General features: G+C 40.4%; 2 protein-coding genes and 1 pseudogene across 2 annotated transcripts; 2 read left to right on the forward strand and 1 right to left on the reverse strand.

Annotated features, from left to right (window-relative positions):
* The first annotated feature begins 931 nt into the window (after positions 1–931).
* LOC110047642 (uncharacterized) lies at positions 932–7,206 on the forward strand. Its single transcript, XM_089298112.1, has 2 exons — positions 932–1,090; positions 5,690–7,206. Exon 2 carries the CDS (start codon positions 5,766–5,768, stop codon positions 6,210–6,212), a length of 447 nt encoding a protein of 148 aa, XP_089154238.1. The 5' UTR covers positions 932–1,090; positions 5,690–5,765; the 3' UTR covers positions 6,213–7,206.
* A 10,171-nt stretch (positions 7,207–17,377) lies between these two features.
* On the reverse strand, positions 17,378–22,144 carry LOC110047643 (uncharacterized; annotated as a pseudogene).
* On the forward strand, positions 18,356–19,670 carry LOC110047640 (uncharacterized). Its single transcript, XM_020753395.2, has one exon. It carries the CDS (start codon positions 18,356–18,358, stop codon positions 18,875–18,877), a length of 522 nt encoding a protein of 173 aa, XP_020609054.1. The 3' UTR covers positions 18,878–19,670.
* Positions 22,145–22,248: the final 104 nt, after the last annotated feature.

The following is a 22,248-nucleotide window of genomic DNA, read 5'->3' on the forward strand; positions in this document are numbered from 1 at the left end:
CTGTGACTCATCGTTGTTGCTCTGTCGTTCTCGCAGTATTAATAGGGAGCTTAAGCTAACTACGACGACGACGGCAACGAGAACGTCACTAAACAATAGGTTTAATGAGCAGTACAATGGCTGTGTACGTGCGTTATAAATCTTTGTTCATTTCTTTGCCGTCCTCTGCAAAACAATTAACGTGAAATGACCAAGTTCTGCGTCGTCTACGGAACGTGGACGACGACGGCTAATTTTTCGTATTTCCATTAGGAATTGAACGCCGTCGTTGCATATTAAGCTTAAGCACGTTTGTAGAACCATTGACGCACCGAACAGATCTAGACAATCGCGAATTTCGCTTGTAAAATGTAAATTCATTTTTTACTAGGCGTCGTCCTCGGCGTCGTCGTCGTTGCTTAAGCTCCCTATTAACTCGATCACTGAATTCAACGCTATGAGTTGTAGAAATTTGAACTTCGCCGGTTCAAGTTATTCGCATTGCACCTTCTGACGCGTGTGCTGTCCTTTTGAAATAACGCCACCGGAAATAAACAGATTGCTGAGCCATCAATCAGAAAGTACACATTGTAAGAGCTGTGTGTAATAGGCCGTCTATACCAAACTTCGCTTAATTCGTCCATTTTAAGCCTATTGTAATGCCACAACTATTAGAGTTATTATAAGAATTTCGTTGAGAATTAAGAATTTTAGGTTTAGCTTTTCAAGTTGTAATTCAGTTATCTGCAAGGATACTAGTACTGTGACAAACGAAAAGAACACCTCATGTACTAAAAATAGTCCGCTAAAAAGCGTTTTGAAGACGTTGCTGTCGTTTGTTAATACGGATTGCTCGTAGATAAACTTTCTCTCTCTGACAACTGTGAAGCTTGCACTTGTCACACTGAATAAATGATGAATTTGTTTGTCAGAAAAATAGCCTTCGGCGGTCCGCTGATGCGTTTAAATAAGATAGATGTCTCTCAACATGCTGGGTAATAATCATTTTTTAACGTGGGTCACGCGATCTTGTTGTCGAGGGAAGAAAATAAGCGAGAACTACAAAAGACGTATTAACCTTTCCGAAGAACTCACATAGGCGACTCTTGAGGTATTGATTAGCTACAGAATTAGGATTAAGTGTTACAATTTACCGACAGAGGTAGTCTAGTTGTCGAGTACACTTCATAGATTCTAGGATTTAGAAATTCGGCAGCGTCTCTGCAGGTGCATGGCAGCTAAATTTCAAAATGTCAAAGGCATTTGGATACAACGGAGATCTATTAAGTGGTCCGTTGCAATTCCATTGTATCATGTAGTTCCATGTCGCCAGGGGTATAAAAACACTGTCGATGGTTGATAACAAGAAGATCTGTTAGATCTTATAACCGCGCTTTTAAAATTTAACTGTTTGCTTAGCACTACCGTCGGAACGCAGTGCACATTCCAAAGCAGTTATTGATGATTCTTTTCTTACTGTAGACATCACATCACTTGATCAACACAAATTGTATTATTGCACCATCAGTGGTAGCCGTTGACAAATCTCCGATGACGTAATGGTCTTAATCTTTGTAGAACTTTCTTCGGGATATGTATGGGCATGAACGATATAAATGACACGATAATAACACTATTAACAACAGCTTTCTTTCTTAAAAGTCATGAGTAAATTTAATTGGTGTTTTCCACGAGTAAAGGGCTAGCAAAGTAGTCACACAAGTCATATAATTTAATAATAAAACTCTATCCCGACCGATGTATCGATTTTGGTCACTCCAGTGACCACAGATTGAAAACGTGACAGAAAATTGGCGTTACTTTCGATGATCTCATCATTAGCCAATTATAGGCCATCTTTCAGCTCTTTTCGTCATATCCCCCCCACGGGAGAATTTTGTCAAGTTAGCTAATTTAGTATGCAAGCCACCGTAATGGCGGCCACCGTAATGGCGGTCACCGTCGACGAAATGTTTATTTGCTCAAAATTGGGGCAAAATCTTTCGGAGATGGAAATCAGGACATTTGTAAGGATACAGAAAGTAATTTGGGGCCGGTTGCTGGCTTCTAAGGCTGAATTTATCCAGAAGTAAGCTGTATTTTCGTTTTCGTGCCGAAAGCCGTGCGATGAAATGTTATCGGCTTGTTCTGCTGTCTTGTTCTGTTTTTCTCTTGGTCTTTGTTGTAGCCCGCCGAGGCCAGTCTTTCGTCTAAATCAGTTGAAAAAAGTTCGAAAAAGATGTTCCCATTCAAGTTTAAGCTCTCAGGCGATAATTCTGGAGATTTTTGGCCGAAACGTTCGGCTTTGTTATGTTGGTGTTTTTCGGTTGCTATGGGTGACCGTTGCTTCCTTTGTTAGGTCAAGTCCGGGGAGTGAGGTCACAAAAAAATTCTAAATAATTCTGGTTTTGTTCGATTTCGCTGAAATTTTAACACGATAAGGCTGGATTGTTAAGGAATAGATTTACCGCCTGCCGATGTGTGGTAGCTATTAACGCTGAAGTGTTATATCGCTTCGAAGTCAGGGTTTTGAAGAGATTTTTTTGCAACGTGTGGGTTCGGCGTGATTTTGTAATCTGAGGTTTCGGTTGACCCCGAAGGAAAAAATATCCGGAAAAGGTCATTTCATCGACGATTCAAAGGAATATAAATATGTATATGTTCCGAGCTAAATTTCTGGTGAAAAAATATAATTTTTGACGAACGCTGGGTTTTTAATTTTTTCCCGCGAAAGTCAGTATCGGAGATGAGATTTATTAATGTTTCAACAGCTTTTGGCGAGTAAACATCACAGGTTGCGTGACTAAAAATTTGGCCGAGTGGAAGCGTGGGTCTGGTCGCAGACAAAACTGCGAAAAAAAAAAAACCACGGGTAAACCATGAACCGCGCTCAGCCCATGGCCGCGCGGTTAAAAAACGCTGTAGACGGTTAATACCGACTTCAAACAGGATGAATATCAACCTATTGATCCTTCCTCTCCCATTTCCACAAGTACATCAATTTGTGAAAGGTGAATGAATAGAGTATAAAAGTAGAGCAAAAGTCAGATCAGGTTAATACCAACCAAGAAGAATGCATTTGTTGAAACCGCAAAATATTTTGTAAGTATTGAGCGTCTCGACGGATTGAAATTAGTGCGGTCGGTGGGCGGACATATTGGACCAGGCCACATGAATTGAATGAATGCATTACAGCTATCTCTGGGGGCGGTTATTGTCAGGTCTTATGTCAGAGCATAGTCTTTAGTGCCCCCATATACAGAAGACGTGACCTCCGCAGTACTATTGCCATTACTACTGTCACCGACACAACAGTAAAGATTGTTTTCACACTACACTTCACGGTAATTCAACATGCACAACTTCACGAGGCGCAAACGAAGTTTCAGTGCCATTACTACTTTCACCAACACAACACTTCACACTACACTTCACCGTAATTTGACATGCACCACGAGGTGCATTTTTGTGTACCACGTCAACAACCTTATGCGATTTCGGGGGCACCCATGCAATACAGTGCAACGGATATTGAATATACCGGCACCTTGTTGTTTTCGATCAGACCGATTTGAATAGACTGTAGAATAACTAACCGTGAAAACCGTTCAAGCTTTCCTGAGTGTTTCCTTCGAACGTCAAGTACATCAGTCGTACACCTTTTACTGTCGAATCAGTTTTTTATAGTGGAACCCCGCCTTACAGCCATGCCGTTAATGCCGCCATCTCCGTCGTTATTACGACCACTTTATTCTTGCCCGCGAGCAAAACTCAGTCAGTCAATATTAAAGAACCCTTTTAATATAGTCACCCCGTTAATACAGCTAGATTTGATAAAAAAAAAGGGTTGTGATTGTTCGAACTTTCTTTGTGAAACTTTTTTGACCAAACTTTTCCTCATTTTTCGGCTCGCAAATGAGGCGATACTTGAGGCTATAGTTCGTCAGTTAACTTATGCTTTCTAACGCACGGCACGCAAACCAATATTAACTGATGTGAGGCAAAACTGAAACTGAGAAGAGGGTGAGAAAGTCTGCCAAGGGTAGAGTAGTCTTTGACCTACATTCATGGCGAAAACAACTAAAAAGTACTGTCAAATCTACGACCTTGGACCTTTGAAGCTAGCGACAAGAGCGGAAGTCATTCAAACGAAAGCATGATTCCGGTAGCTCCTGTTAAGTTCCTGTGTCTCAGTCGTGTTATTGTTGTTGTTTCAATTCATTGCTTCGTCTGACGTAGCTCAGGTGCGGCTATTAAATATTAGATACGCGGAAAATAACATAGAAAATGAGACTACCAAAAGCTGAACACGGCTCGCAAATTATTTGTTTTTATTTCGAATATTTGACCCTGTAGCGAGCAAACACAGTCGCAGTAGTAAGTAAAACAGTCAGTTTAACATCGCGCCCAGGGTCTTCATGGCCCAGTTAGTAGCTACAGCATCGAACTCGTGTAACGGTTTTCACGGCTGAGTTATTTGGAGCAAAGATCATCAGGTGTGATTAGCGTTTTATGCGGTTTGCGCGGACTGACAAGACGAACATGGTGAAGAAGAAGGGAAGAATTAGCTTTTTGTGAATTGACTCAGCACGTTAGTATACGGCTCATGCATTCAGTTAGCTCCTGTAGGCACGCAGCGTATGCAATTGTAAAATTCGATCGCGAGTCTGACAGATTCTCCCACTGTTTTCTTGATTTAACCATTGGACGACGAGTTCGAGGTTGCTATCTTAGTTGGCGAGTAGTGAAGCCCCAGGCCTACTATATTAACTGAATAGACACCGAGAGCAAGCCTTCCAATTGTTCTAGCACAATCCACTTATCAATCGTTCAAATAGAACTCCATTAGTTTAGGAACTTCAAGAAAAACCGAAGTCGAACATGCTGCAGTCTATCGATCGTTGAACAGCGCCAGCGCAGCCAATTAGATAGCACGTTTAATTGATAGCTACAGTTAGTAGGTTATGCTGTCCATTGATAGAAGACCCATAAAACACGATTGCTTCGGCGTCTTTGTCAAAGGGAAATATGTTCTTGAATTTAAACTCAAAATGATCCACAAAATAATGGGTTTTGGACTGCGATCTCTGGTGTTCAAAGTTACCCATGAAATTTTTCAGCACCCCACCCCCACCAGGTTCGTTCCTTCCTCCCATGATCACCTCCTTTACTTGAACTTTCTCAGACAGTTATTTCAGTTCGCTCATTATCTAGTTACAAGTTTGGGAAGGGTGTATAGGAATTGTAGAAAACAATATGCTAAAATTTGACCTTGACAACTGATGCATGAGTAAATTTGTCCACAGGCTGAGATTTGACACTGCCTAATTAATTGACGTCAAAAACGACATCGTAACGAGTTTGAAGTTTGTTCTTCAGTACGTTGTGCCACCGGTGGGTACGTGATCAAAGCAAAGTGAATACGAAGTATGCGTTCCAGCCTTTCTAGACAACGACAAAACAGTCAAGGTGTTTATAGTCTCTTCCTCAATTTCTGCCGGAAACAACATAAAAACCATAACCGCGTTTCAAGTCTTTAAACTGTTTATGTATCTTATGTACCTATCAAATATATATGATGATCTCTTACTTACGCATCAAAACAAGATGGAACAACTCAACCATAGTCGTCAACAATAACGATAAAAACATCAATAAACGGAAAAGCTACCCTAAACTTAATTGTCATTCTGTTCTTATTCTCTCCAAGGAACACGACAAATAATCGATTCCTTCTCTACATCGAGTAACTTCATTTTAACCCGGCCATTACAAAGTAACCAGAGATGCACAGGTTAATCAGCAAAGACAATCTCAGCCGGCTGCTTCGCTTAACTCCTCTTATCTTAGTCATAGCTGGTTTTGTTTTAATACTAGTGGGTACCACTGCTTCGTCAAAAAGCTGCAAGATGACTGGTTCTGTGGTTGTAGCTGTCGGTGGATTGTTATTTCTTTTCTTGGCAGCCTGGAGTTCACGCCCAGACAAGTTTGTTGAAAACACAAAATGCGAAGAAGTTGGGATCGCATCAGAACTCTACGCCAATAGAACTGCCTTGAGCGCTGGCTCTAACGATCAGCTGGGACCGACTCATCACTTCGAAGTCAAAACACCGTCGGAATCTCAGTCTTGGAAAGGAATAATACCTCCTTCATACGAAGAAGCTGTTGACAATAATAGCGGTATAGGAAATTCGCAAACTAGCGCTGAAGTTGTACCAAGTGATGCGAAGTAATGGAGTGTGGACAACACGATTCCTGCACCGCCGTCTTACGAAGAAAGTCATGAAAATGCGAAGATATTTTCATAATTCTCCTTAATGGTTCTTATAAATTTACTGTAAATAAAGACGTCCTCCTTGGATATGAAAAACGTCTGGGAGTTCTACTAGGAGTTCAAAGAGATGACAATCTCAACTTTACTGAGCACATTAGCAAACTATGTACTAAGGCAACCAGAGTGTGGAGTACGCTCTCCTCTTCGAAACTTAATACCCTGCAAGGCTAAGCTACTACTGTATAAACCTTTTATACTGCCTTATTTAACTTACTGCCACCTAACCGGGCATTTTTGCAAGTCATCAGACAAAAGGAAGCTAGAACGAAGACAAGAACGAGCCCTAAGGGTGATATATAAATCCCACTCCGATACATATGAAGAACTTCTAAGACGTGCTGATATACCTTCTTTATATAATAGACGGCTTCAAGATATCACAGAACTTATGTACAAAGTCAAATGTGGTCTTGTACCTGATTGCATGCGTTTCCGATCTATTTGTTTGCAAAGGCTCTACACACTCGCTGCGGAATAGTGACTTCGTATTACCACATTTTAGAACTATACGCCATGGCAAACACTCCGTTAGATATTTCGGGCCATACTTACGGTCTAAACTTACCGAAAATCAAAGAGATTCGCCTAGTTTACCTGTTTTTATAAAAAATAGGAAACTGAACCTTGCCGACATTTTAACTAAGAACAGCAATTGCTGTAATCTTTGTAGCCAATAGAATTATTTTAATTTTTACAATTTTATCTTGTACATAAACTAACATAGGATCTCTCATACTCGTTCAGTTTTTATCACTTTCCTGTAAATATTGAAATTTTATAAGTACGGTATATATATATGTCAATTAGTGTTGCTATTTTACTAATGTCCACAATTAGTCTATCTGGGCCAAACACATGGACACTGTGAAATAAAGGTTTTACTTACTCACTTACTTACTTTACGTTTACTCTGGGCGAGGACCGAAAAGGAGAGAAAACGTTGTGTGTATTACGGAAGTATCGCTGTTTATATCACAAGAAATTGCAACAAACTTGCTGATAAAGTAAATTATCAGAAACTCCTTAGCAGAACATTGTCATGAAGTTGGCAGATTCGGAAACTGGTCATAAAAAAGATATTTTTAGAGGGATTTTGGCTTGTTGACGGCTAAATAAGTTTAACGCTAGTGTAGAGAATCTGGTCTAGATTAGAATGTAACTGATTCAAACGGAAAGAAATATTCACAGAAAAATAATAAGCCATGTCGTCTGGCTAAGCTAGTATCATTTTGTAGTAACACGTATGCCCTTTTATACTCTATTGGTGTATTAAAAGCGGTCTTCAATGTTATATGCTGAATCTTTATAAAACATACAGTATAGTTAATTGCAATAATTATTGACTTATGTTCAGCCGGTTGACTTCATCGCAAATAGTGTTTCAGGGTTAAAAAATGTGCAGAGAATTCAATTATGTCACAGAAAAACTGAAATTGCGTCGGTTAGCGCTTCATGCAAATTTTATTTGTGTTTTCAATTCTTCAGTCAAAAATAGCGTTTTAATTAAGACTATGTATATCGTAACCTAATAGCAGCCCGATTGTTCCCACTATAAAATTAGCTGAACAAGTTATTAGATGGAGTTTTTTTTAGAAGGGAATATATTTGTCCTTATTCATCACTATATTTAGGTGGCTGGGACCCTTATATGGGCTATATAGGTATGTACGGCCCCAAAGGGTATGGTTTTTCGGTCGTTTTGGTGGTAAATAGGGTGTGGTTTTTACACTGTAGTCTTGAATGGGGAATGTTTTTTAGAAGAATAATTTACGAAGCTACTTTTTTTTATCATTATCGATAAGACCGATCAACAATAGCCCTTCACGATGCTTTTGACATCGGTCTCAACCATGGAACAAAGTATATGGCAGTTCCAGGAGGGACTCCTGAGCAGTTCTGAAACGGGGCATTGATTTAGGGTCAGGTCATAAATAGGGTGTCAAAGTTTTGGTCAGGTCATTACTGATAGCGTAGGATAACTCGCAGATTTTGGTCGTAAATAAACTACTGACCACGGAAAAGTTCGTAGTTCAAAGAAGCCGAAGGGCGCCGCCAAGTATGATCTACACCACACGTGAGAACACACTTGACCTATGGGAATGGAAGCCAACTGAAAGCGATATGCAGCGTTGCTACAATTCTGATGAACGGGCCTATAAACAACTTGCTTGAATTTTATTTTCATAGACAGCCTAAACAACAGCTTTTCATATCATCCGACACCAAATGCTCTTCTGCAAATTACAAACCAGCTGCTGTTTCAAGTTTCAACCAGGTCATTTCTTTGCATCCGTAAACAAAAACCGATAATGTCATTCGTTTCTCAGAAACCCGTGATATCAGTGAAAGTTAAATTTATGTAGGAAGGATATCTTTTAGCAGTTTCTGCCCAAGTGACTTGAACATGTTTGACACGGGCTTGGTATAGTCAATTAGACGGTGCCTGGTTCATAAACCAATGGAGGAAAACTCTCGTAGTCTGACTATTCGTTAATAAGATCAGTTTTATCACATCGTGATCGTAATCGGCTCACCTCAAAATATGTCGGTTACCTCCCGCCCCCCCCCCCCGGGCCTCCCACCACGAGCACCACCACCACCAATATTTCAGCCCTGTCATTGTATTGCCATAGAGTTTGTTAAGATCGTATAGGCATTACAGAACAAATTTGCTAAATCCTTACCTTGCAGTTGATGAATGACTAGTCTTGTCTTCATGCCGAGCTTACACTGCTTAAGTTCTTCATTGACTTGAGCGAGTTTGAATTTTCTGTGTCACTATATGTTTGGGCACGCGCTGAAGACAGAGTGTCAAATACTGATCCCACTAATTCTAGACAACGACAAAACAGTGCAAGTGTCTATAGTTTGTAGCTTGTCTCTAGCCGCAAGCAACATAGAAACCATAACCGCGTTTCAAGTTTTAAAACTGTTTATGTATAATTCAGACCTATCCAAGAAACTATAATCATCTCTTATGCATGACAGCTAGACGCAACTAATCAACGATACACGTCACTATTACTCTTAATTTGATTGATATTATTTTGCTCTTATTCTCTCGAAGGAACAAGACAAATAGTCTCCTCTCTGCATCGAGCAATAACTTCATTTTAACCCGGCCATCACTGAGCAACCAAAGATGCACAGGTCAACCAGCAAAGACAAACTCAGCCGACTGCTCCTCTTAACTCCTCTTAACTCCTCTTATCTTAGTCATAGGTGGTTCTGTTTTAATATTAGTGGGTAACACTGTTTCCTTAAAAAGCTGCAAAATTGCTGGTCCTGTGGCTGTAGCTAACGGTGGATTGTTACTACTTTTCATCACAGTCTTAGAGAGTTTACGCCAAGACAAGCTCGTTATCACAGGTTTGAACACCTCGTCACCCGTTGAAAGGTCTCTGACCGCTGCCACGTCGCATATCTCGCCTGCGTCAGTAGTGCTCGAGTATTGACAAAATTTGTCAAAATTGACCAATCAAAGAAACAGACCATGACTGGGAGAAACTTTTGCACATCTCTGATCATAGCTGACAGTTGAAATTGAGTTTGACCAATTCTCCAAATCACATGTAGATTAAATTTCCTTGCGGGGGTGGGGCGCCCAGCCGTTGTTCTGAACTTCGTTGGGTAGAATTCAAAGAGAGGACAAATTGTACGAAGATTTAAAATTAAACTACATGTAAACACTGTCGCGTGTTCTTTAGGTAGGATTTTACGCTTCACTTGTTTAACGTTCCGAGAGCGACACTTTCATACGATGGAGGAGAAAGATTCGTATCCGTCTCTTGTTCTTCATTTATGTAACATGGAGGAGCTACCCATTGCGTCTGCGTAGTAATAATAATAATAAACGAATCTTTAGACAGGATTGACCCATCAGTACTATAAAGTATTGTTATCAAAGGGGTCCTGTAAGATTTAAAAATTTAAAAATTTAAAAAAGGTAAAAAGTTAAAAAGGCAAAACTAATACATTGGGAAACATATAAAAACTCACGATTAAAAATTACAAATAAAAATGTTCGTTGGCCTTTTGCCTAAATAAAAGCCTAGAGTTCAGAGTTCTTATGTCCGCCGGTAAACTGTTAAAAATTGAAGCCCCTAAAAACGAAAAACTCCGACAGCCAAACTCCAAGTTCATTTTCGGCCGTTCGATCGAGGAAAATCTATTTCTTGTGTTGACATTGTGACTTACCCTTGTAAAATAGTTCTTAAAAGGCGTGCAGACATTTCCAGTTAGACAATCAAAAACATACAGACAGACTTTTCTTTTCAAATAACTCTTAACTGATGGAATACGAATGTCAGTCTTGTGACTCGTCGTCGTTGTTCTGTCGTTCTCACAGTATTAACTCGATCAACTCAACACTTTGAGTCGTTGAACTTTGAAGTTAATTTATTCGCATTGCACCTTCCGACGCGTGTGCTGTCCTTTTAAAATAACGCCATCAAAATAAACAGATTGCAGCCATCAATCCGAAAGAACACATTGTCTATCCTCCTGTTTTCATTTGCAATCTGTCCGCATAGAATTAACACTGTGATAGCGATGGCCGCCTTCAGCTGACATGAGCTGTCTGTAATAGGCCGTCTGTGATAACCACTGTAGACGTTACTGCTTTTGTTGATAGAGATTGCTCTTAGATAACTTTCTCTCTGATAACTGTGAAGCTTAAGTGGTCTACACTTGTCACGCTGAATGGCATGAATTTTTTTGTCAGAAAAATAGCCTTCAGAGGTCCACTGATATGTTTAAATAAGATACATTTCTCTTAGCATGCAGGGTAATAATCATTATATTTTCTTTAACGAGGGTCAGGAGATTTTGTTTTCGAGGGAAGATAATAAGGGAGATCGTTGTGAAACTACCAAAGACTACAGTTCAAACTACACATCATGAAGGACACAGTGCCGAGCATATTAAGCTTTCTGAGGAGCTCACGCAGACGATTTCTGAGGTATTGATTAGCTAAGGAATTAGGATTCAATGTTAAAATTAACTGAGAGAACTCAGAGTCTATATGTCGAGTAGACTTCATAGATTTTAAGTTTTATAATTTTCCGGCGTCTCAAGTTAAGAATACTGACTAATAGCTGGTATAAGAGTATTCGTGTTAAACGCCTGTGAGGTGAAGGTAGCATTATTTCAAAATATGCATTGAGCCGTGCCAAAGTTCCCCGAACATTCTAGTTAATTCGCAAAACAACTACTGAAAAATGTATATTACGCATCAAAAATGGAGACGAAACGAGCTCAATTTCAAAGTATCAAATTAAGGAATTTAGTGTCTTTTTTTCATGCAAAATGAGGTTCTAACGGTATAACAGAGATCTATGAAGTGGTCCATTGCGAAACTATTGTGACATGTAGTTCCATGTCGGCAGGAGTTTAAAAACAGCTGTGGATGGTTGATACCGACCTTAAACAGGCGGAATATCAACCTATTGATCCTCTCCAATTTCCACAAGCACATTAATTTGTGAAAGGTGAATGAATAGACTATAAAGGTAGAGCAAAAGTCAAATGAGGGGAACACCAACCAAGAAGAACGGATTTGTTGAAACCTCAGAATATTTTTTATTCGTCCAGCGTCTTGGGGACTAAAAGTTAGTGGTCAGGGGACGGAAATGTTGGGCTGTTGATAGTAGCCAAGACCAGGTCACATGCTTTGGCTTTTAATCGTTATTTACCCCCAAAAAAGTAACAAGAAGATCTGTTAGATCTTATAACCGCGCTTTTAAAATTTAACTGTTCGCTTAGCACTACCGTCGGAACGCAGTGCACATTCCAAAGCAGTCATTGATGATTCTTTTCTTACTGTAGACATCACATCACTTGATCAACACAAACTGTATTATTGCACCATCAGTGGTAGCCGTTGACAAATCTCCGATGACTTAATGGTCTTAATCTAGAACTTTCTTCGGGATATGTATGGGCATGAACGATATCAACGACACAATAATAACACTATTAACAACAGCTTTCTTTCTTAAAAGTCATGAGTAAATTTAATTGGTGTTTTCCACGAGTAAAGGGCTAGCAAAGTAGTCACACAAGTCATAAAAAAACCCTATCCCGACCGATGTATCGATTTTGGTCACTCCAGTGACCACAGATTGAAAACGTGACAGAAAATTGGCGTTACTTTTGATTCTCACCAAATTTGTCGTATCCCCCCCCTCGGGAGAATTTTGTTAAGTTAGCTAATTTAGTATGCAAGCCATCGTAATGGCGGTCGCCGCCGGCGAAATGTTTATTTGCTCAAAATTGGGGCAAAATCTTTCGAAGATGGAAATCAGGACATTTGTAAGGATACAGAAAGTAATTTGGGACCGGTTGCTGGCTTCTAAGGCTGAATTTATCCAGAAGTAAGCTGTATTTTCGTTTTCGTGTCGAAAGCCACGCGATGAAATTATATCGTCTTGTTCTGCTGTCTTGTTCTGTTTTTTCTCTTTGTCGTTTTTGTAGCCCGCCGAGGCCAGTCTTTCGTCTAAATCAGTTGAAAAAGGTTCGAAAAAGATGTTCCCATTCACGTTTAAACTCTCAGGCGATAATTGTGGAGTTTTTTGGCCGAAACGTCGGCTTTGTTATGTTCGTGTCTTTCGGTTGCTATGGGCGACCGTTGCTTCCTTTGTTAGGACAAGTCTGGGAACTGAGGTCACAAAAAAATTCTAATTAATTCTGGTTTTGTTCGATTTCGCTGAAATTTTAACACGATAAAGCTGGATTGTTAAGGAATAGATTTACCGCCTGCCGATGTGTGGTAGCTATTAACGCTGAAGTGTTATATCGCTTCGAAGTCAGGGTTTTGAAGAGATTTTTTTGCAACATGTGGGTTCGGCGTGATTTTGTAATCTGAGGTTTCGGTTGACCCCGAAGGAAAAAATATCCGGAAAAGGTCATTTCATCGACGATTCAAACAAATATAAATATGTATATGTTCCGAGCTAAATTTCTGGTGAAAAAATATAATTTTTGACGAGCGCTGGGTTTTTAATTTATTCCCGCGAAAGATGAGATTTATTGTTTCAACAGCTTTTGGCGAGTAAACATCACAGGTTGCGTGACTCCAAATTTGGCCGAGTGGAAGCTTGGGTCTGCTCGCACCGAAGTCGAAAAAAACAAGAAGATCTGTTAGATCTTATAACCGCGCTTTTAAAATTTAACTGTTCGCTTAGCACTACCGTCGGAACGCAGTGCACATTCCAAAGCAGTCATTGATGATTCTTTTCTTACTGTAGACATCACATCACTTGATCAACACAAACTGTATTATTGCACCATCAGTGGTAGCCGTTGACAAATCTCCGATGACTTAATGGTCTTAATCTAGAACTTTCTTCGGGATATGTATGGGCATGAACGATATCAACGACACAATAATAACACTATTAACGACAGCTTTCTTTCTTAAAAGTCATGATTAAATTTAATTGGTGTTTTCCACGAGTAAAGGGCTAGCAAAGTAGTCACACAAGTCATAAAAAAACCCTATCCCGACCGATGTATCGATTTTGGTCACTCCAGTGACCACAGATTGAAAACGTGACAGAAAATTGGCGTTACTTTTGATTCTCACCAAATTTGTCGTATCCCCCCCCCCTCGGGAGAATTTTGTTAAGTTAGCTAATTTAGTATGCAAGCCACCGTAATGGCGGTCGCCGCCGGCGAAATGTTTATTTGCTCAAAATTGGGTCAAAATCTTTCGGAGATGGAAATCAGGACATTTGTAAGGATACAGAAAGTAATTTGGGACCGGTTGCTGGCTTCTAAGGCTGAATTTATTCAGAAGTAAGCTGTATTTTCGTTTTCGTGCCGAAAGCCACGCGATGAAATATTATCGGCTTGTTCTGCTGTCTTGTTCTGTTTTTTCTCTTTATCGTTTTTGTAGCCCGCCGAGGCCAGTCTTTCGTCTAAATCAGTTGAAAAAGGTTCGAAAAAGATGTTCCCATTCAAGTTTAAACTCTCAGGCGATAATTGTGGAGTTTTTTGGCCGAAACGTCGGCTTTGTTATGTTCGTGTCTTTCGGTTGCTATGGGCGACCGTTGCTTCCTTTGTTAGGACAAGTCTGGGAACTGAGGTCACAAAAAAATTCTAATTAATTCTGGTTTTGTTCGATTTCGCTGAAATTTTAACACGATAAAGCTGGATTGTTAAGGAATAGATTTACCGCCTGCCGATGTGTGGTAGCTATTAACGCTGAAGTGTTATATCGCTTCGAAGTCAGGGTTTTGAAGAGATTTTTTTGCAACATGTGGGTTCGGCGTGATTTTGTAATCTGAGGTTTCGGTTGACCCCGAAGGAAAAAATATCCGGAAAAGGTCATTTCATCGACGATTCAAACAAATATAAATATGTATATGTTCCGAGCTAAATTTCTGGTGAAAAAATATAATTTTTGACGAGCGCTGGGTTTTTAATTTATTCCCGCGAAAGATGAGATTTATTGTTTCAACAGCTCTTGGCGAGTAAACATCACAGGTTGCGTGACTCAAAATTTGGCCGAGTGGAAGCTTGGGTCTGCTCGCACCGAAGTCGAAAAAAACAAGAAGATCTGTTAGATCTTATAACCGCGCTTTTAAAATTTAACTGTTTGCTTAGCACTACCGTCGGAACGCAGTGCACATTCCAAAGCAGTCATTGATGATTCTTTTCTTACTGTAGACATCACATCACTTGATCAACACAAACTGTATTATTGCACCATCAGTGGTAGCCGTTGACAAATCTCCGATGACTTAATGGTCTTAATCTAGAACTTTCTTCGGGATATGTATGGGCATGAACGATATCAACGACACAATAATAACACTATTAACAACAGCTTTCTTTCTTAAAAGTCATGATTAAATTTAATTGGTGTTTTCCACGAGTAAAGGGCTAACAAAGTAGTCACACAAGTCATAAAAAAACCCTATCCCGACCGATGTATCGATTTTGGTCACTCCAGTGACCGCAGATTGAAAACGTGACAGAAAATTGGCGTTACTTTTGATTCTCACTAAATTTGTCGTGACCCCCCCCCCCCCCTCGGGAGAATTTTGTTAAGTTAGCTAATTTAGTATGCAAGCCACCGTAATGGCGGTCGCCGCCGGCGAAATGTTTATTTGCTCAAAATTGGGGCAAAATCTTTCGGAGATGGAAATCAGGACATTTGTAAGGATACAGAAAGTAATTTGGGACCGGTTGCTGGCTTCTAAGGCTGAATTTATCCAGAAGTAAGCTGTATTTTCGTTTTCGTGTCGAAAGCCACGCGATGAAATATTATCGGCTTGTTCTGCTGTCTTGTTCTGTTTTTTCTCTTTGTCGTTTTTGTAGCCCGCCGAGGCCAGTCTTTCGTCTAAATCAGTTGAAAAAGGTTCAAAAAAGATGTTCCCATTCAAGTTTAAACTCTCAGGCGATAATTGTGGAGTTTTTTGGCCGAAACGTCGGCTTTGTTATGTTGGTGTTTTTCGGTTGCTATGGGCGACCGTTGCTTCCTTTGTTAGGACAAGTCTGGGAAGTGAGGTCACAAAACAATTCGAATTAATTCTGGTTTTGTTCGATTTCGCTGAAATTTTAACACGATAAAGCTGGATTTTTAAGGAATAGATTTACCGCCTGCCGATGTGTGGTAGCTATTAACGCTGAAGTGTTATATCGCTTCGAAGTCAGGGTTTTGAAGAGATTTTTTTGCAACATGTGGGTTCGGCGTGATTTTGTAATCTGAGGTTTCGGTTGACCCCGAAGGAAAAAATATCCGGAAAAGGTCATTTCATCGACGATTCAAACAAATATAAATATGTATATGTTCCGAGCTAAATTTCTGGTGAAAAAATATAATTTTTGACGAGCGCTGGGTTTTTAATTTATTCCCGCGAAAGATGAGATTTATTGTTTCAACAGCTCTTGGCGAGTAAACATCACAGGTTGCGTGACTCAAAATTTGGCCGAGTGGAAGCTTGGGTCTGCTCGCACCGAAGTCGAAAAAAAAAAAACCACGGGTAAACCATGAACCGCGCTCGGCCCATGGCCGCGCGGTTAAAAAAACCACGGGTAAACCATGAACCGCGCTCGGCCCATGGCTGCGCGGTTAAAAAAACCACGGGTAAACCATGAACCGCGCTCGGCCCATGGCCGCGCGGTTAAATAGAGATATATAACTGCAAGGCGCCGAGTAAATAAACAAATGGTTTACAGAATGAATTACAGCTATCTCTGGGGGAGGTCATTTTCAGGTTTTACGTCAGAGCATAGCTTTTAATGCCCCCACATACAGAAGACGTGACCTCCGTTTTACAAATATTCATATCAGCCAAGTAACGTTGTGTCAAAGCAGTTCCAGTGCCCTTGCTACTCTCACCGACACAACAGTCAAGATTGTTTTCACACTGCACTTCACAGTAATTCAACATACACCCGGTGCACCAGGTGCATTTGTGTGTACCACGTGAACAACCTTACGAAATCAGGGGCGCCCATGCAATATGCAACGGATATTGAACTTTCGTCATGTGAAAATTTACTGCCGTGTTGCTTTCGTTCAGATCGACTTGAATAGACCGTAGAATAACTAACCGTGAAAACCACTCGAACTTTCCTGATTGTTTCCTACAAACGTCAAGCACACTGATTCGTACACTTTTTTTACCGTCGAATTCTTTGCAGTGGAACCCCGTCTTACAACCATCACGTAAATACCGCACGGAGCGGGAACCAATCAACTGACGTGAGAAAAACTGAAACTGAAATGAACATGAGGTAGAGCCAAATTCAACGTGATAAATGTTCAATCACTGAGAAGAGGGAGAGAAAGTCTTGCATGGGTAGAGTAGTCTTTGATATACATTCATGGCTAAAACAGCTAAAAAGTACTGCCAAATCTACGACCTTGGAGGGCGGAAATTAGGGTTACATCATTCAAACGAAAGCATGCATTCCGGTGGCGTCTGTTAAGTTCCTTTGTCTCAATCGTGTTATTGTTATCGTTTCAATTCATTGCTTTGTTTGACGTAGCCACCCATTTGCGGCTTATAAATACGCGGAAAATAATGTGAAGAAAATGAAACTACCAGAAGCTGAACACGGCTTGCTACCTATTTGATTTTATTTCGAATATTTGAATCTTTAGCGAGCAAAGACAGTTGCAGTAGGTAAGTAAAACAGTCAGTTTAACATCGCGCCCAGCGCCTTTATGGCCCAGTTAATCGCTACAGCATCGAACTCGCGTAACGGTGAACATGGTGAAGAAGAAGGGAAGAATTAACTTTGTGTGAATTGACTCAGCACGTTAGTATAGGGCCCATGTAATAGCTCCTGTAGGCACACTCAGCGTATGCAATTGTAAAATTCTATCGCGAGTCTGACTGATTCTCCCATTGTTTTCTTGATTTAACCATTGGACGACGAGTTCGAGGTTTCTATGGACTGCGATCTCTGGAGTTCAAAGCTACTCATCAAATTTGCCAGTTCCCCATGCCACTTCCACCAAGTTCCTCCCTTCCTCCCATGATCACCTCTTATACTTGAACTTTCTCAGACATAGTTATTTCAGTTCTTTCATTATTCTACCTAATTAATTGACGTCAACAAACGAGAGCGTAACGGGGAGTTTGAATTTTGTGCTTCAGTACGTTGTGCCACCGGGGGGCGTGATCAAAGCAACTGAGGTGAAGTAGGAATTATGCGTCCCAGTCTTTCTAGACAACAACAAAACGGTCAAGGTGTCGATCTATAGTCTCTTCCTCAATTTCTGCCGGAAACAACCTAAAAACGATAACAACGTTTCAAGTCTTTAAACTGTTTATGTATCTTATGTACCTATCCAATATATGTGACCGTCTCTTAATTATGCATCAAAACAAGATGGAGCAACTCAACCATAGACGTCAACAATATATTAATAATGATGAAAACATCAATAAACGGAAAAGCTACCTTAAACTTAATTGTCATTCTGTTCTTATTCTCTCGAAGGAACAAGACAAATAGTCTCCTCTCTACCTCTCCTCTCTACTTGTACTTCATTTTAACCCTGCCATCACAGAGCAACCAGAGATGCACAGGTTAATCAGCAAAGAGAAACTCAGCCGGCTGCTTCGCTTAACTCCTCTTATCTTAGTCATAGCTGGTTCTGTTTTAATACTACTGGGTAACACTGCTTCGGTAAAAAGCTGCAAGCTGGCTGGTCCCGTGGCTGTAGCTGTCGGTGGATTGTTACTACTTTTCATCGCAGTCTGGAGTTCACGCCAAGACAAGATCGTTGAAAACACAAATTGCGAAGAGGCTGTGATCGCGGCAGAACACAACGCCAATAGAACTGCCTTGAGCGCTGGCTCTAACGATCAGCTGGGACCGATTCATCACTTCGAAGTCAAAACATCATCGGAATCTCAGTCTTGGGAAGAAATGGTACCTCCTTCATACGAAGAAGCTGTTGACAATAATGACGGCGTGGGAACTTCGCAAACTAGCGCTGAAGTTGTACCAAGTGATGCGAAGGAATCGAATTTGGACAACACGACTTCTGCACTACCGTCTTACGAAGAAATTCAAGCAAATGCGAAGACAGCTTCATAATTCTCTCATTGGTTCTTATAAATTTACTGTAAATGAAGACCTCCTTCTTGGAAACGAAAAACGTGCGGACCAGGACTGTAAAGGAGAGAAAACGTTGTATTGATGAATTGCGGAAGTTAAGAAGTACTGCTTTTTATATCACAAGAAAATTGAGACTAACTTGCCGACAAAGTAAATTATCAGAACCTCCTTAGCAAAGCATTGTCATGAATTTGGCAGATTCGGGAATTGGTGAAAGAGATATTTTTAGAAGGATTTTTGATTGTTGACGGCTAAATAAGTTTAACGCTGGTGTAGAGGATCTGGTGTAGATTAGAATCTATCTTATTCCGAACGGAAAGAAATAGTCACTAGGAAAATAATAAACGATGTCGTCTGGCTAAGCCAATATCATTTTTTAGCAACACGTATGCCCTTTTATAGTGATTGGTGTATTCAAAGCGGTCTTCGATTTTATATGCAGAATCGTTATAAAACATACAATATAGTTAATCATTGCACTATAATTAATGACTTACTTTCAGCCGGCTTAGCATATTTCAAATAGTGGGTAAGGGTTAGAAAACGTGCAGGGAATTCAATTATGTCACAGAAAAACCAAGAGACATTCTCTTGAAAGAACTGAAATTTCGTCGGTTAACGCTTCAGGGAAATTTTATTTGTGTTTTCAATTCTTCAGTCAAAATTAGCGAATTAAGACTAGGTCGATATAATCGTAACATGATAGCAGCCCGATTGTTCCCACTATAAAACTAGCTGAACAAGGTATTAAATGGAGTTTTTTAGAAGGGAATATGTTTGTCCTTATTCATCACTATATTTAATCGGCTGAGAACCGGGGGTACTCTCTTATATAGGCTGTATAGGTGTGTGCGGCCCTAAAAGGTATGGTTTTTCAGCCGTTTTTTTCGTAAATAGGGTATTGATTTTAGCCCAGCGTAATTGGTCATGTTTGTTTTCAATTCTTGAGTCAAAATTAGCGAATTAAGACTATGTAATCGTAACATGATAGCAGCACGATTGTTCCCACTAGCTAAAAACTAGCTGAACAAGTTATTAGACGGGAATATATTTGTCCTTATTCATCACTATATTTAGATGGCTGGACCCGGGGGTACTTCCTTATAAGGGCTACATAGGAATGCGCGGCCCCAAAGGGTATGGTTTTTCAGCCGTTTTGGTCATAAACAGGGTATTTATTTTAGCCATTTTGCTCATAAATAGGGTATGGGTTTTACACTGTGTTCTCGAATGGGAAATGTTTTTGAGAAGAAGCTACTTTTTCATCATTATCAATAAGACCGATCAACAAAAGCCCTTCACGATGCCTTTAACATCGGTCTGAAACGGGGCATTGATTTAGGGTCAGGTCATAAATAGGGTATCAAATGTTTGGGCAGGTCATTACTGATAGGGTTGGGAAACTTGCAGATTTTGGTCATAAATAGGGTAACGGGAAGCGGGCCGCACAACCCCACCCAATTTTTCTCGGAGTACCATCCCCCGGGGAGGCTGAGTCATAGCTAAGAATTGCTGAGTTTTTTGAGCTGACAGTTCAACGAGATCTGAATTCGGCAGAAGTTACACTGGAAGCTGAGATGAGCTGAGAAATCACTGAAAAACTGATAACTCGGAAGATTCCGGCACAACAAATGCTCTATATAGATGAAGCCGTGAAATGTAGGAAAGGTCAAAACAAGTTCTGTATACACAGACACAGTTTAAGCACTTACTCGATGAACATTGAGGAAGTAAAGGACGAATTATCCATGGAGGAGTAGAAATACTCCTAGTCGCTTCATGCTACAGAAACGTACGCTGCGGCCTGATGGACCACTCGGCTCGTATGCAGACTTAACCCTTTTACCATATTTCATGGTAAAGAAACGCCAGTTTATATTGGTCTCTCCTTAAGCCTAATTATTGTTCTCCACACAGCTTAATACAAGAAGCTGTATTCTCACTCAATCTCATCTCAAATTAGGCTAAGCGATGCTTTACACTAGAGCTTGTAAATATAATCTAAGTGCGCTTGGAACCTACTTTGAGTGTGAAGGGGTGAAATGTCTTAGACTTACTCGAACTTTACTTAGTGACCATGGAAACGTTCGTGGATCAACGAAGCCGAAGGGCGCCGGCAAGTGTGGTCTACGCCACACGTGAGAACACATTTGACCGATAGGAGATGGAAGCCAACTGAAAGCGATGTGCAGCCGGTTGCTACAATTCTGACGAGGGGACCGATAAACAACTTGCTTGAATTTCAGGACAGCCTCACCACTGCTTTTCACATGCTCCGACACCAAATGCGTATAGGGTTATGGTTAGGGTTAGCCCCCCGCCCCGGCCTCCCACCACCGCCACCATCACCTCGGTGCTTCCTTCCTCCATATATCATGTCCTGTACCGAAACTGTTTTTCAGACAGTGTTTCAGCTCTGTCACGGTATTGCCATAGAGTTTGTTAAGTTCGCATAGGCATTACAGAACAAATTTGCTAAATCCTCACCTTGCAGTTGACTGTGCATGAGTTAAAATTAAACTACATGTAAACACTGTCGCGTGTTCTTTAGGTAGGATTTTACGCTTCACTCGTTTGACGTTCCGAGAGCAACACTTTCATACGATGGTGGAGAGGGATTCGTATCCGTCTCCTGTTCTCACCTGTATAACATGGAGGAGCTACACATTGCGTCTGCGTAGCTGTGTCAATAGTGTCGTCATTCGTGGTTACTTCTTCGTAAGACGGTGGATGGCCAATCATTCTCTTCAAGAGAAAGTTGATTTCTCTTCTTGATGACGATAAGTTACCATTGTGTGACTCGTCGTTGTTGCTCTGTTGTTCTCGCAGTATTAACTCGATCAATTGAACACTTTGAGTCGTAGAACTTTGAAGTTCGTTTATTCCCATTGCACCGGCTTCCGAGGCGTGTGCTGTCCTTTTAATATAACGCCACCAAAATAAACAGATTGCAGCCATCAATCCGAAAGAACACATTGTATACCCTCCCGTTTTCATTTGCAAACTGTCAGCTGTGACTCTAATAACCACCAAAGAAAGTCCGCATAGAATTAAGACCGTGATAGCGATGGCCGCCTTCAGCTGACATGAGCTGTGTGTAATAAGCCGTCTGTGATAACCACTGTACGAAACTTCGCTTAATTCGTCCATTTAAGGCTATTATACTAAATTACATATATACCACAACTATTACAGTTATTATAATAATTTTAGGTTTGATTTAGCTTTTAAAGTTGTAATTTACATATCTGCAAGGATACTAGTATCGTGCAAACGAAAAAAACATCTCATGTACTGAAAGTGTGGTACAAGGCGTTTAAAAGACGTTACTGTACACATTTTCGCGTTTA

The sequence above is a fragment of the Orbicella faveolata genome, unplaced genomic scaffold (assembly GCF_042242905.1).
Source record: "Orbicella faveolata isolate gen_17 unplaced genomic scaffold, um_ofav_v1 contig_3, whole genome shotgun sequence".
Classification (NCBI taxonomy): Eukaryota; Metazoa; Cnidaria; class Anthozoa; order Scleractinia; family Merulinidae; genus Orbicella; species Orbicella faveolata.